Source organism: Helianthus annuus, chromosome 7 (assembly GCF_002127325.2).
Source record: "Helianthus annuus cultivar XRQ/B chromosome 7, HanXRQr2.0-SUNRISE, whole genome shotgun sequence".
NCBI classification, from domain to species: domain Eukaryota; kingdom Viridiplantae; phylum Streptophyta; class Magnoliopsida; order Asterales; family Asteraceae; genus Helianthus; species Helianthus annuus.
In genome coordinates, this window is record NC_035439.2 from 87,369,564 (window position 1) to 87,382,631 (window position 13,068).

Below are 13,068 nucleotides of genomic sequence, written 5' to 3' on the forward strand. Positions count from 1 at the left end.
TCTGTTAAGTGGGTGTGAAATGACCAATTTACCCTTTCCTTTAAAAGGCCAAACCACAGGGACTATCCGGGCATCTTCTTCATTTTTAGAGAAAAACCCCATCACCACCACACTTCATCTTCAACCTCCACCCACCATCACCCTCCTCCACCGTCACCACCACAGTCACTCTCCACCAATTGTGACTACCAATTTATGTGGGACCCACCACCCAAGGATGAATACCAGCTTGAACACCAAGAGAAATGGCCTCCATAGAAGCAACAAAATGAATCCCCTTGAGCAACTCTATTACCATCTTAGTTTTTCTAAAAACAACAAGTACATCAACATTGATGAGATAGATCTGTGTAACCCTAGTTATCACCTAATTCAATTACAGAATCTCATCCTACTAGATCCAATAAAATGAATATGCGAAAATGAAAGTACCTGGAGTCATCGGAACCCACGGGATCCATTTCGATAGAAGAATAGAAATAATTCCGATTGAAGATGAACAACAGATTTTGGAGTTAATAAAAGCTTGCTTGCTTGTTGCTGGTTGTTGCGAGTTGTTGTGACTCACTGGAACTGGAACTGTGAAACGAAAATAATGGCATCTGACGTGGACGAAACAAGTCAAAGAGATGGAGTAGATAGGTGTGACTAGATCATGATTCACGCCTCATCAAATCTGAGATTTGTAATTATTATCATACTATGAGTTGGATAAATTAATCTATATCTATACTATGTGTAACCAGTCGTTTACCCGCGTGATACAGCGAGAAATAGGGCTGTAAACGAGCCGAGCTAGACCCAGCTCGAGCTCGGCTCGAACTCGATTCGAGCTGGCTCGGCTCGAGCTTGGCTCGATTAGAATTCGAACTAGCTCGGCTCGATCTAGCTCGAACTAACAAAGAGTCGCAAAATTTATTACTTAAAAAGTACTTAAAAATGAATTTCTTCATAGCCTAAGGGCCATAATTGCCATTTAATTTAACCATATAGCTAAATATGCAAATATAAATAGTTAATTCACTTTCTCCATTGTCTTTACCTACTTTTATCAGGGAGATACTCCCTTACTTTTTGTTTTCTAAGCGATGTGGGACAAAAAATGAAGGATGTAAACCTTATCGAGCCAGCTCACGAGCTCAAGAGCCGAGCTTTCTTCGAGCTTTTTTCGAGTGAGTTTCGAGCGAGCTGCGAGTCACGAGTTTTTTGAACACCCCTAGCGAGAAACATATCATTTGGTGGAGAGTGACTGTGGCGGTGACGGTGGAGGGTGGAGGAGGGTGATGATGGGTGGAGGTTGAAGATGAAGTGTGGTGGTGGTAGGGGTTTTCTCTAAAAATGAAGAAGATGCCCGGATAGTCCCTGTGGTTTGGCCTTTTAAAGGAAAGGGTAAATTGGTCATTTCACACCCACTTAACAGAGAAAACAAACTGAAGTTAGACCCATAGGCTATCCGGGAACAAAAAATGAAAAGTTGGGGACTATTCAGGTAGTTTTAGAAAGTTGGGGACTATAGGTGAAAAAATGCGAAACCACAGAGACTATCCGGGCATTTTTCTCTGATATGTTATATAAACTGTTATAAAATGTCAAAAATTAAGGTTTCGATACTTTGAAGTTCATTTAATGTTAATCATGAAAATCTGCGTTTTTTACTTTTATTTAATAAAACTTTGACCCTTTATTTCACTAACTTAACGTGATCTTCAGAAGGTACCCTCATAGGGGATTAATACCTTTATTATTACGATCACGTAGCCATGTTCGATTCGAACTTTGGCTTGACCGAAATGGTCATAACCGAAAGTCAAAGCAAAAGTCAATTTGCTTGACTTTCGGCTAATAACTAGCCTATAAATGAAACAAGACTGAGTTAGAACACTTATAAGTGTTCAAGGGAGTGTTATAACTCCAGGAAAGAAGCCTCTATAGAGCAGAAGCTATCCAAGAAGAAGTGAGAAAGAAAAGTGAAGGTGCATGTTTGAATGTGCACTTTGATCACCTATTTATAGTGATCTTGGAGCTCCCAATTAATGCCAAGTGCCCCCTGTGCCCCCTGAGGTGTCAAGTAGGTAATTAGTGGCACTCCAGGTGTCTCAAGAAGAAGAGAACGTGGCACAATCGTAAGCATGGTGGCAGGAAACAGCAGTTGCAGCTGCCAGCTGCAACCTGTCTGCCAGTGATCCCCTTACGGACTGTAAGGGTCTGAATATGGTCCGTAAGGGACCTTGCACGCCTACAGTTATTTAAACGGCCTTACGGACCGTAAGTGACCGCCTGAGGCCAAAACTTTGGCAGTTTAACATCTTTGACCTCTCAACCTTCATCTTTCCACATTTTTATGAAATTTGTCCCTCTCGTCCAACTTACCGGGAATATTTGAGAGTTATGGACATGTGTTGCCATATTATTTGCTATAATTTTCCGAGGTGTCACATCTACCATCTCCGCTATGATGGAGTGGTTCACGGAGATGTGGGTTTCGAAGATAATGATGATTCGACGATGGTTATGGTGATTGGTTTGAGGTTGTAGATGGTCTTTTGATGGTGGTTGCAGTGGTGCAAAGTAGAATGGGCTCCACTTGGGCTTCTTTAATGTTTAAATTTTAATTTTTAATAGTAAGATCATTTTTATAATTTTGCACAAACTTAATTGAATAAGTTAACGTCCATCTAGTCCGAGGACTATCCGAGTAACAAACGATCAAATCACATGAAACATACATGTAATTTTTGAAAGTTGAGAACTAAAGATGAAAAATGTCAAACCATAAGAACCATCCTGGACGTTAACCCAATAAAATAAATACATGAGTAAACTGCCAAAATGGTCCCTAAGGTTTGGTCACTTTTGCCACTTTAGTCCAAAACTTAAACCTTTTGAATCTGGGTCCCTATGGTTTCAATTTTGTTGCCATTTTCATCCAAAAGCAAAAATCTGGTTAGATTTTTCAGTTAACATCCAGTTGTTTTGTCATTTACCTCATTTTTAATGAAAGGTAAAATGGTTAGATTTTTTAATTTGTTATAATAAAACATCAAAAGACTGTTTTGCCCTTCATTAAAAAGAGATGAAATAGATAGAAAAGTTGGATGTTAACTGAAAAATCTGACCAGATTTTAATTTTGGATGAAAATGGTAACAAAATTGAAACCATAAGAACCAGATTCAAAAGATTTGAGTTTTGGACTAATATGTCAAAAATGACGAAACCTCAGGTACCATTTTCGCAGTTTACTCTAAATACATATACATATACATACATCCATGTGTTCATCAAAATCCGTTCAATATATTAAAGACTACACTATTTTATACCCCTACCCAAATCCAGACGTTGATTCCCTCTGATTCTCCGGCGATCGACACTATAAATCACCGCTTCCTACAATCGCTTAATCACCGGTAAGGAGCCCTTTCGTTTACGAGTTCGTTTCTGTAATCTAATCTATCGCGAGATTTAGTTTAAGTTAGGGTTTATACAGGTTCGGTTTTTTTTCTTGTTGATAACTGTAGGCAGACGACAAATTAGTTCCCCAATTAGCTACAGTTTGATTTGATGTCAAACGCCTTATTGAAATTGATCTGGATTTTGAATTTTGTACTGTTTCAGAAGAATAAGATGTCATGTAGATTTGCAATTAGGTTTAATCTGTATTAGTAGCTTGTGAATTTTATGTATGTAAAGTTTAGCAAACTCAATTAGGTTTAATCTGTCCGGAATTGCTACATTAAAGTTGTTCTTGGTCACATCATTCGGTAACTATTGGACGCAAACATGTGCTATGAACCACAAGATAACTTCATTGTTGGAAGCGATTCGTAAATACAAACACACAAGTCTAGCTTATATTCTAACATTCATAAAGTCGACTCTTTACATTCAGAGGCCTTTGAATGTTTGCATCCGAACTTGCAGAGTAACATTCGATCTTATTAATAACTTAAGACGATTAACTATCCTTACATATTCATGTTGATTACGAGCTCGACATATGAATACAATTTACATGAGTAAATCTAAAGGTTGTATATCCACAAATCTATAGTTCTATACAGATGTTCTGTAACCAACAGTGATAGTCAATGATATATTTTTTTCGTCCACATACACTTTGTGGTCATAGTTTTTTCCATGAATCTTGTTATATGAAGGGATCAATAAGATTTAATAGAAGTAGTTTGTAGAAGTCTGCCATTGGTTTATAGAGTAGCTAATAGCTTGCAGTATAAATTCCATTTCTTTGTCTTCTGAGTGATGTTAAGATTTCTTCTTTGTTGGAAGTGAGAATAACCTTATTGCGATACTTAAGTTAAATACGATAAATTCATCATTAGTGTTGGTTGATTCATCATTCATATGGTTTTTTAAATCATCTTTCTCTTTACGTTTAGATCGATACTACAGAAGTTTAGAACATGCAAGACCATGGTGGGATGATTCCCGTCGAGGAAACAGTTGTACCAAAGCCAACAAAACGGAAACCCGCTGCACGAAAGCTTCCAAAGAACCCGATCCCCGAAACCAACATGCAGGGTGTTCATGAACTAACCCGCCCTTCCAAAAGAAACTCCAAAACCGAATCACCCCAAATCTTCCAACAACAAGAAAAGTCAACTTCCGATTCCTTACCCGATTCTTCAACGAGTAACGAGTATCGTTCCTTGAGGCGCAAGTATTTACTTCTTGAGGAAGAAAGCTTCAATCTGGGAAGAGAAACAAAAGAGATTCAAGATGCGGTTAAATCTCTAGAGGACGAAAAGCTCGTGTTATTGGATGAACTTGTTGTGTTGGAAGGTCTAGTTGACCCTTCTGAGATGGACCCCACTTCGCGTTCAACGTAATTTTTTTATATTTTAATTTGTTAACATGTTAACAAGGTTAATAGGTGTAGTACAGTATGTATGTAAAACTGGCTTTTTGATTGAATATTTAACTGTTGGTGCTTGAATGTGCAACTTGAATGCAGTTTTCTAGTTTGAAAATTGAATCTGAAACCCAACTTTTTTGCAATATTGCCTATTCTATAGAGGCCCAACAAATCAACAATATGCTATTGGCGTTTAGCGACCTAAAAGAGCATCTTAGCGTCGGTTAAGATGGAACGGATCAAGCAACGAGTCACATAAAGAAGGTTGACCAAAGGGTAAGCGAGATTGATGCCAAACCGTAAGTCCATATCATGATTACCGAACAGTCGCTCTCACCAGCACCAAATAACTGTGTTATTGTACCTGCAACCATACTAACAAGCTCAACAAATCCACAGTTTTTTTTTTTCCAAAAAAAAAAAAGAAAAAAAAAGAAAAACAGTTCATGGCTGGTGGAAGGCCGAAATGTAGGAGAAGAACAAAGAGGTGGACAGGGTCTGATGCACTAGGCCCGAATAAAGTGCGCCTTCCACGATTAAAATGCCGAAAACTGGCAAGAAAATATATCTAACTGTTGCGATTCCCAACACGAGTGTTAACGAGATACCCGATCCTTTAAGACCTGCAAATCATATACATATAGCAAGATTAAGATCCTTTAAGACCTGCAAATCATATACATATAGCAAGATTAAGAACCCGAATACACTAATGTGAATAATGGTTGGCCGGTTCTACCTCTTAATAGGTTCCCACCCACGATCGACGTCACAGCTGGAATTGCTGCGTCCCTGCGAGATCGATCAGTGTCCAACTGTCCATTAGTTTACCATGTTTTTATTGAGAAGTAATTAAGAAAATGTTTAGAAGATTTTACCCTACTACCGAATCTTGAAGCACTCCGAGTGGAGCTGTGGTGCCGATTAGCAGCCTGCGAAATGTTGCGATTGTTCCAATCACGAACCCTACAATCTTTAATAAGAAAACATTGTTATATCGCACAAGTATTTTTTTAACAAACTTACGTGTATAACTGATACTTGAGAGTATGCTCGGTACCTGTCCCATTGCCATCCCTTGCAAAGAACACACTTTAGTGACCAAATATATATAGTAATAAATGTTGGTGCATACGTCTGTCGACTTCGTCTTGTATCGAGTCTTGTAATAGTGTAGATAAGTTCAGGGTACGTAGTACGAGAAAATGAGAAATGTATATGTTAGGGGCATTTCGCACGAAATCAGTTGGTGGTTTCACACGAAATGACTATTTCGTGTGAAATTGATTTCGTTTCAACTGTTTCGTGCGAAATAGGCCTGCCTATAAATACCTGTCGTGCCATTTCATTTGTAACGATTCTGATTCCGGTAGCGAAGCTCTGCCGAAGTGTCTACAACATTGTAATCGATCTGATATCAATATAAAGACAGTTTAAAGTGATTTCTCGTGTAATACAGCTGAAATAACACCGATACATCTGGTTCCGCCTTTTGTATTGGTCGAGTTCTCTTCCGAACGACTCGTTTGGGTCAGAAAACGATCCTACAATAAAGGATTAAAGGCTAAGTGAAAATACATACTGCCATAGATAGTGAAGCATAAGCCATGCCATACTCAGCGCAAACATCAGAATCTCCAAAGGGAGTTCCTTTTTCTTTGCATACAGCTGGTACTATGATCAACAGCATGTTTCCGAGGTTCCCTGTCATAACGACAATTAAAATTTAAAAAAAAAACCGTTATTTAGGTTCTTTTAATGTGTCGCGGCTGTATGGTATGGATAAGTACCTGCTGAACAGGTACCATGTATAAGACCCTTTAGATGTTGAGGCGGTTTAGCGATGATCATAAGCACCCATCTGAGTACCGACCCGATTATGAAAGTTAAAAAAAAAATATTAACAGGCATAAACCACCTGCACTTGCAGTTTTGATATTTTCAGAACTAATCGAATAAACAACATAATACAGAATGAAATCATCCGAGATAACTTACAGCGATACGAGGCTTTTGTACGTGATCGTGTTAGCCAGCTTGCTACCTACAAATGCCGGATTGAACACGAAGAACTCAAAGTGTTCACAGACAATGGATCTTTTTAATACCCATGATTAGAAAATCAAAACTTTAATCTTGAAACTAATAATTGTATTGAGATTTAATCACATTGAATGTTATACTTTTTTTTTTCTCTAAAAAACATGTTTCAGCCCGAGCCCATTTTTGTTCACATTGTTTTGACGCGAACCAAAATAATAATGTTTTTTAAATGACTTGTTTTGACACATTACCATCTGATCTTTGGTTGGATTTTTTTTTATCCGAACCAAATTATTAATATTGTTTTTAAAGGACCCGTTTTAACACGTTAGATGGTGATCAACTAAAAGAAGATTAATAGTCCAATGCAAGAAAAGATCCAAGTGCAGTGACTATCAACACTTTGAGAACAGGCATAGAAGCAGCACAAAAAAGATCCAGAAACCCCATCTTTACAACAAACTGTTTCCAGAAATTTAATATCTAACTAAAATTTATGAATTCAAGTAGATTTAGATACATGTGTGTGTGTGTCTGAAAGTGTGTTTATATGTATAACATAAATGATTGATTTATAGCATGTCAACCACCCTCCCTCTACCTGTCCTCTTGCTAGCGACCATGCGATTCAATATTGCAATTTAAAATCATGAGAATGACACCAAAATTGAATATTCACATGCAGCTTATTTTAGTTATGTATTTTCAACTTAATTTTTGAAAAACAATGCCTGAAGGGATAAATGAAGGGGTTAATATGTTTATGTATTTTACTCAAGGCAGAGCCTTTAAACACTTGGATTTGGGAGAGGGAGATCTTGGATTCAAGTCCCGCAGACGACATGGGTTAAAAAAGAAATTTGCCGAACTATGTATAAAGTGTTATCAATATAATTGTTTAATTCATTGAATCTTAGAAATTTTTAATATAGCTTTGATTAATTAATCATCATAACCTCCATGATATTCAATATAACAGATACCTACCACCACGTCTCGAGGCTGCTCGTCCTTTATTTATGGGTGAAGGGGTATGGTCCTCAAAACGAGTTCTTATTCTCACGCCGGAGGGTGGTTACAAGGAGAACCTTCCACCTTTCCTCCTTGTAACGAGCTTCACGGTGTTGTGTCGTTTTGCAGGACTAGTTGTTGAGCAAGCAATTGTTAGACGAGGAAGGAAGGAAGATTAACCTTTATGAACTATGAACGAGACTAATCCCACAAGTAAACCCCCGGGTTAACTTGGTGTTTTAAATTGGCGCCCACCGATTTTTTCTAATACTTATCATCTTTTCCTTTCCCTGTTCACCATTATGGCCGATCAGGGGCCATCTTACTTTCTCGTCGGTTCAAGCCCTAAACAGCATCTGGGTGCGGATAATGCGCACGTCCAAACCCCGCATGTTGACGGGTACACCGAGGGAAATTTTACTGAGGGTGGGGTTACACATGCCCATGGCAGTGCGGCGTGCGGCACTCAGCACCAAACTCCGAGAAATCAACATGTAGGCCCCTCTGTTCAAATCGCATCACTGTTACCAGAAAGGGAGACTCCCGCTTCATGGTTTATGAAAGCCCAGGCCGTGCTGAACGCAGTATACGCACAACTGTGCGCACAAGCACCAACGGCTACTCAACAAACGCCTCCAGTTCATGCAAGCCCAGGGGTGCTAGGCTACACCCCCCGCCACGTGATCGTGCGCATTTAGGTGGTGGCCAGCACCGACACGATGATTCTTACTACGATGACAACACCACACATGGGACAAGAACCAACACGAGGAGACGTAAAGAGACGTACGATGAACACATGCGCTAGAGGACTCCCATTCAAGACCGATTCGGTCCCTGCTGTGTCACGCATGACGAGCGCGACACGTACACGGGAGAGTCAGATCCAACTTATAGAGATGGCAATAGGTCTAGCGTTTTCGACATAATTAACGAGGGTCACCATTCACACAAGCCGCACACCCGCATTGTGTACAACCCTGCAGCTGAGTACGATTACAATCTGATTTATAGACCAGCAATTGTCGGTGAAGAATCGAAGTTTATCCTTGACATTGCTTTCGCCCCTCTAGAGAAAGCAAAGCTTCCACCAAACGTCGGAAAGTTTAACAGCGCAGTAGACCCAGACAACCACATCCGTCTGTTTACCAGCACATGTCGATAACACTAAAATTACCAACACAACCCTCAGGTAGTATTGGTTCCACATAATGGAATGGAATTGAAATGTAGAGTATATTCCTTATGCTGTATGTTTTAACAAAAGAATGGAATGGAATTGAATCCTTAAGTGATTTAGTTTCAATTCCGATTCCTTCTTTTGTTGAAACGAACAACATAAGGAATATAATATACATTCCGATTTCATTCCATTATGTAAAATTTCATCCAGACTTCATTCTAAAACGAACACTACCTTTAGTTTTGGCGGGTGAATAATTACGATTGCAGAACTAACATAATTATAATTGGCTAAGATACATAAGTATAACACCAAGTTTATTAGATCATAACAATAATACTAATTAGGTCTCTTATGTTAAGCTTAACATTCTTCAGTTTTGATACCATATAATGGTATGAAAATTGTAAGTATCTTTCATTGAGTTATTTGCCATAACTTATAGTCCATAAACATGAGATAATACCAGACAGAAAATAGATGAGCTAGTTACAATCCTTCGACAATATCTAGTTAACAAACTATTGAACTGAAGCATATATATCTAGTTTGAATACTTCAAATGGAAGTGATCAAGCAACGAGCCACATGAAGAAGGTTGACCAAAGGGTAAGCGCGATCGATGCCAATCCGTAAGTCCATAGCATGATTACAGAACAATCACTCTCACCAGCACCAAATAGTTGTGTCATTGTACCTGCAGCAGCCATATTAACAAGTTTCACAATTATAGAAAAATAAAAAGTCACTGAAACATCATCCAGAGCACCACATACTAATGTTCATGGCCGGTGGAAGCGCAAACTGTAGCAGAAGAACGAAAACATAGAGAGGGTCATTGCGTACTAAGCCGAAATGAAGCGCTGCTTTCACGATTAAAATGCCAAAGCCTGGCAAGAGTACATACCGAACTGCTGCGATTCCCAGCACAAGTGGTAACGAGATACCTGACCCTTTGAGACCTGCAAATCATATACTCTTAGCAGGATCAAAAATTCGGTATGAATGTGAATTCATGGTTGGCCGGTTCTACCTCTTAATAGGTTTGCACCCACGATCAACGTCACAGCCGGAATCGAAGCATCCCTGAGAGATCAGTGTCCAACTATCCATTAGTTCACCATGCTTTCATAAAGAGTAAATGTTCAAAAGATATTACCCTACTAAAGACGCAGAATCTTGAAGCACTCGGAGTGGAGCTGTAGTACCGATTAGCAGCCTGCGAATTGGTGCGATTATTCCAATCACGAACCCAACGATCTGTTACAATAAGAAAACTGTTACATACCAAACAGGAGAACACAACCCAAAAGACTAGTCTGGTTGGTGAGAGAGCCCATTTGGTATATAAACCCCATATCAGTTGCCCATACAACCGATGTGGGACAAGTCCCATACCTTGCAATGGTATTAGTCCATAACAATCGACCCTCCTTAAGGGCCAACGTCCTCGTTGGTCACGGCTGGCTCTTTCCAGGCCACCACTCCATGGGCCACCACTCCGAGCCTCGTTGGTCACGGCCACGTTGGTCACGGCTGGCTCTCTCCAGGCCACCACTCCGTGGGCCACCACTCCGAGTTCTGACTCTGATACCAATGTTACATACCAAACAGGAGAACACAACCCAAAAGACTAGTCTGGTGGGTGAGAGAGCCCATTTGGTATATAAACCCCATATCAGTTGCCCATACAACCGATGTGGGACAAGTCCCATACCTTGCAATGGTATTAGTCCATAACAAAAACATTGTTATATCGCACTTGTGTCAAGCTCGACAATCTTTTACAATCAAGATTTGGAAAAGTAGTATACGTACCGCCCCGATTGTTGATGGTGCGAACACCGCCTTCATGTTAATGTGACTTGAAAAGTTCCTCCAAAGTTGCTTCATTGAATCGAACATCACCTATGCAAACCACAAGTTCACTTTTATGGTAAAATTAAATGTTACTAAAAACTAATGATTTTCATAGATAGATGGTTCCGTCTATGGATACGGTTACCAACAGAAATCAGTCAGTGATGTAAGAAATCAGGGAGCGGATAATTTGTTTTTTGTTTTCAGAAGGATTATCGACAAACTGCTGATGGAACCATCAACGACAGATTACCGACAACCTTTGATCGTCTTCCTTAACATTTTTTCCAACAGATTACCAAAGGATTAAGAATTTCGTCGGAATAAACCTGATTACCATTGGCTTTTTAATATAACTTTTCCTACTACTTTTCTTTCCATTTTAGTGGTTCCGTCCGTAATCACAGACAGATATCATCCGATGGTGATGCTCATTTGTGTAGTAGTTTGTGCTAATAGAATGAGAAATCGACGACTCAAAACTCAGAAAAGAAAAGGAAACCTTCATTTTTCCCTCATTGATGGGCGGTTCGGGCTCCGACGAAGGAGGCCAAGGTACTGTAACAGATACTCCAGCTACAGTCAGATCCTCTTGCACGGTTTGTGTTTGGTTGTTTCCAGAATCTTTTGAGAAAACCCGTACTAGGTTGTAAACATACGTCCACAAAAATACAGATCCTATCTGACGAATTTCTTATACAGTATTAGTGACCAAAATAGAGCAAGGACATACTTTTAGTGACCAAATAGGAATAAGGATTAAAGATATAGGTGAAAATGCATACTGCCATAGATAGTGAGGCATAAGCCAAACCATACTCGGAGCAAACATCCGATTCTCCAAAGGGAGCGCCTTTTTCTTTGCATACAGCTGGTACTATGATAAACAACATGTTTCCAAGGTTGCCTGTTATTATAACGACAATTAAAAAAAAACCTTAATTAGGTTCGTGTTATCGTCGTTGTTGTTTGTGTATATACCTTTTATGGGAGTGTATAGTTACTTGCATCGGGTTAGTGATGATAGCTGTACAGTACGAGTAAATACCTGCTGAACATGCACCAAATACTAGACCCTTAAGATGTTGAGCCGGTTTAGCGATCATCATAAGCAACCATCCAAGTAGTGACCCGATCATGAACGTCAGGAAAATATTAACTGGCATAAACCACCTGCAGTTGTAGTTTAGATCTTTTCAAAACTGATCAAATAAACAACATAATCCTGATTGAACTCACCGAGATAACTTACAATGATAGGAGGCTTTCGAATGTGATGGTGTTAGCCAACTTGCTACCTACAAGTGCGGGATTGAACACAAAGAACACAAGCTGTTCACAAATGACAGATCTTTTTAATACCAACGATCCAAAAATCAAATCTTTATTCATGAAACTAATAATTATCTTGGGATTTAATAGAATCAGCAAGTTTCTTGAAATCAAAACCTTTTTTTTAAATGACATGTTTCAGCCAAGCCCATGTTTATGGGGCCATTTTGACATGAACCAAATTGATAATTTTTTTTAAAGGGCTTGTTTTCGCAGGTTACCTTAAAAGTTATAGCTAGTTTATCATCTGATCAACTAGAAGGATGATAAAAAAAAAAATAAAAATAAAAACTTACGTCATTAAGTTGCCTTCTTGTGCTCTCTCCTAAAATATTAACGGATTCTAAGGCAAGGAATGATCCAAGTGCAGTGACTATCAACACTTGAAGAACAGGCATAGAAGCAACGCGAAATAGATCCAGAAACCCCATCTTTCACTACAAGAAAAGTGGGTTTTAGCGACAACACTTTTAGCGACGAAATTTTTCGTCGCGACAGGCCAACTACTGCCACTAAAATTAGTCCCTACAAGTGTTTCAAAAGCTTTTGTTTTTCTATCCTATCCCAACTAAATTTAGTTACTATAGGTTTTTAGCGGGATGGAGGGAACTATGGCGCTCGTGGGAAATTTGTGAAAATTTTATGAAGCTCAATAGCGACTAAATGTCGTCTGGATAGAGAAAAAAAATTATTGTAGTGTTTACAACAATTAGTTTCTCGAAAGTAAATAAAATCTGAACAAAACTTATATATTTGTGATTATGT

At 39.0% G+C, this 13,068-nt stretch overlaps 2 protein-coding genes and 1 pseudogene across 2 annotated transcripts; 1 reads left to right on the plus strand and 2 right to left on the minus strand.

The window, feature by feature from the left end:
- Positions 1-3,288: 3,288 nt before the first annotated feature.
- LOC110886759 lies at positions 3,289-4,980 on the plus strand. Its single transcript, XM_022134601.2, has 2 exons — positions 3,289-3,408; positions 4,399-4,980. Exon 2 carries the CDS (start codon positions 4,423-4,425, stop codon positions 4,846-4,848), a length of 426 nt encoding a protein of 141 aa, XP_021990293.1. The 5' UTR covers positions 3,289-3,408; positions 4,399-4,422; the 3' UTR covers positions 4,849-4,980.
- Positions 4,981-5,113: 133 nt separating this feature from the next.
- Positions 5,114-7,367, minus strand: LOC110883458 (annotated as a pseudogene).
- Positions 7,368-9,557: 2,190 nt separating this feature from the next.
- LOC110883652 (protein PIN-LIKES 3) lies at positions 9,558-12,734 on the minus strand. The gene is made up of 10 exons (XM_022131363.2): positions 12,600-12,734; positions 12,224-12,303; positions 12,020-12,144; positions 11,757-11,878; positions 11,474-11,653; positions 10,930-11,019; positions 10,271-10,371; positions 10,145-10,197; positions 9,888-10,073; positions 9,558-9,808 (listed from the first exon to the last, which is right to left on the minus strand). Exons 1-10 carry the CDS (start codon positions 12,732-12,734, stop codon positions 9,684-9,686), a joined length of 1,197 nt encoding a protein of 398 aa, XP_021987055.1. The 3' UTR covers positions 9,558-9,683.
- Positions 12,735-13,068: the final 334 nt, after the last annotated feature.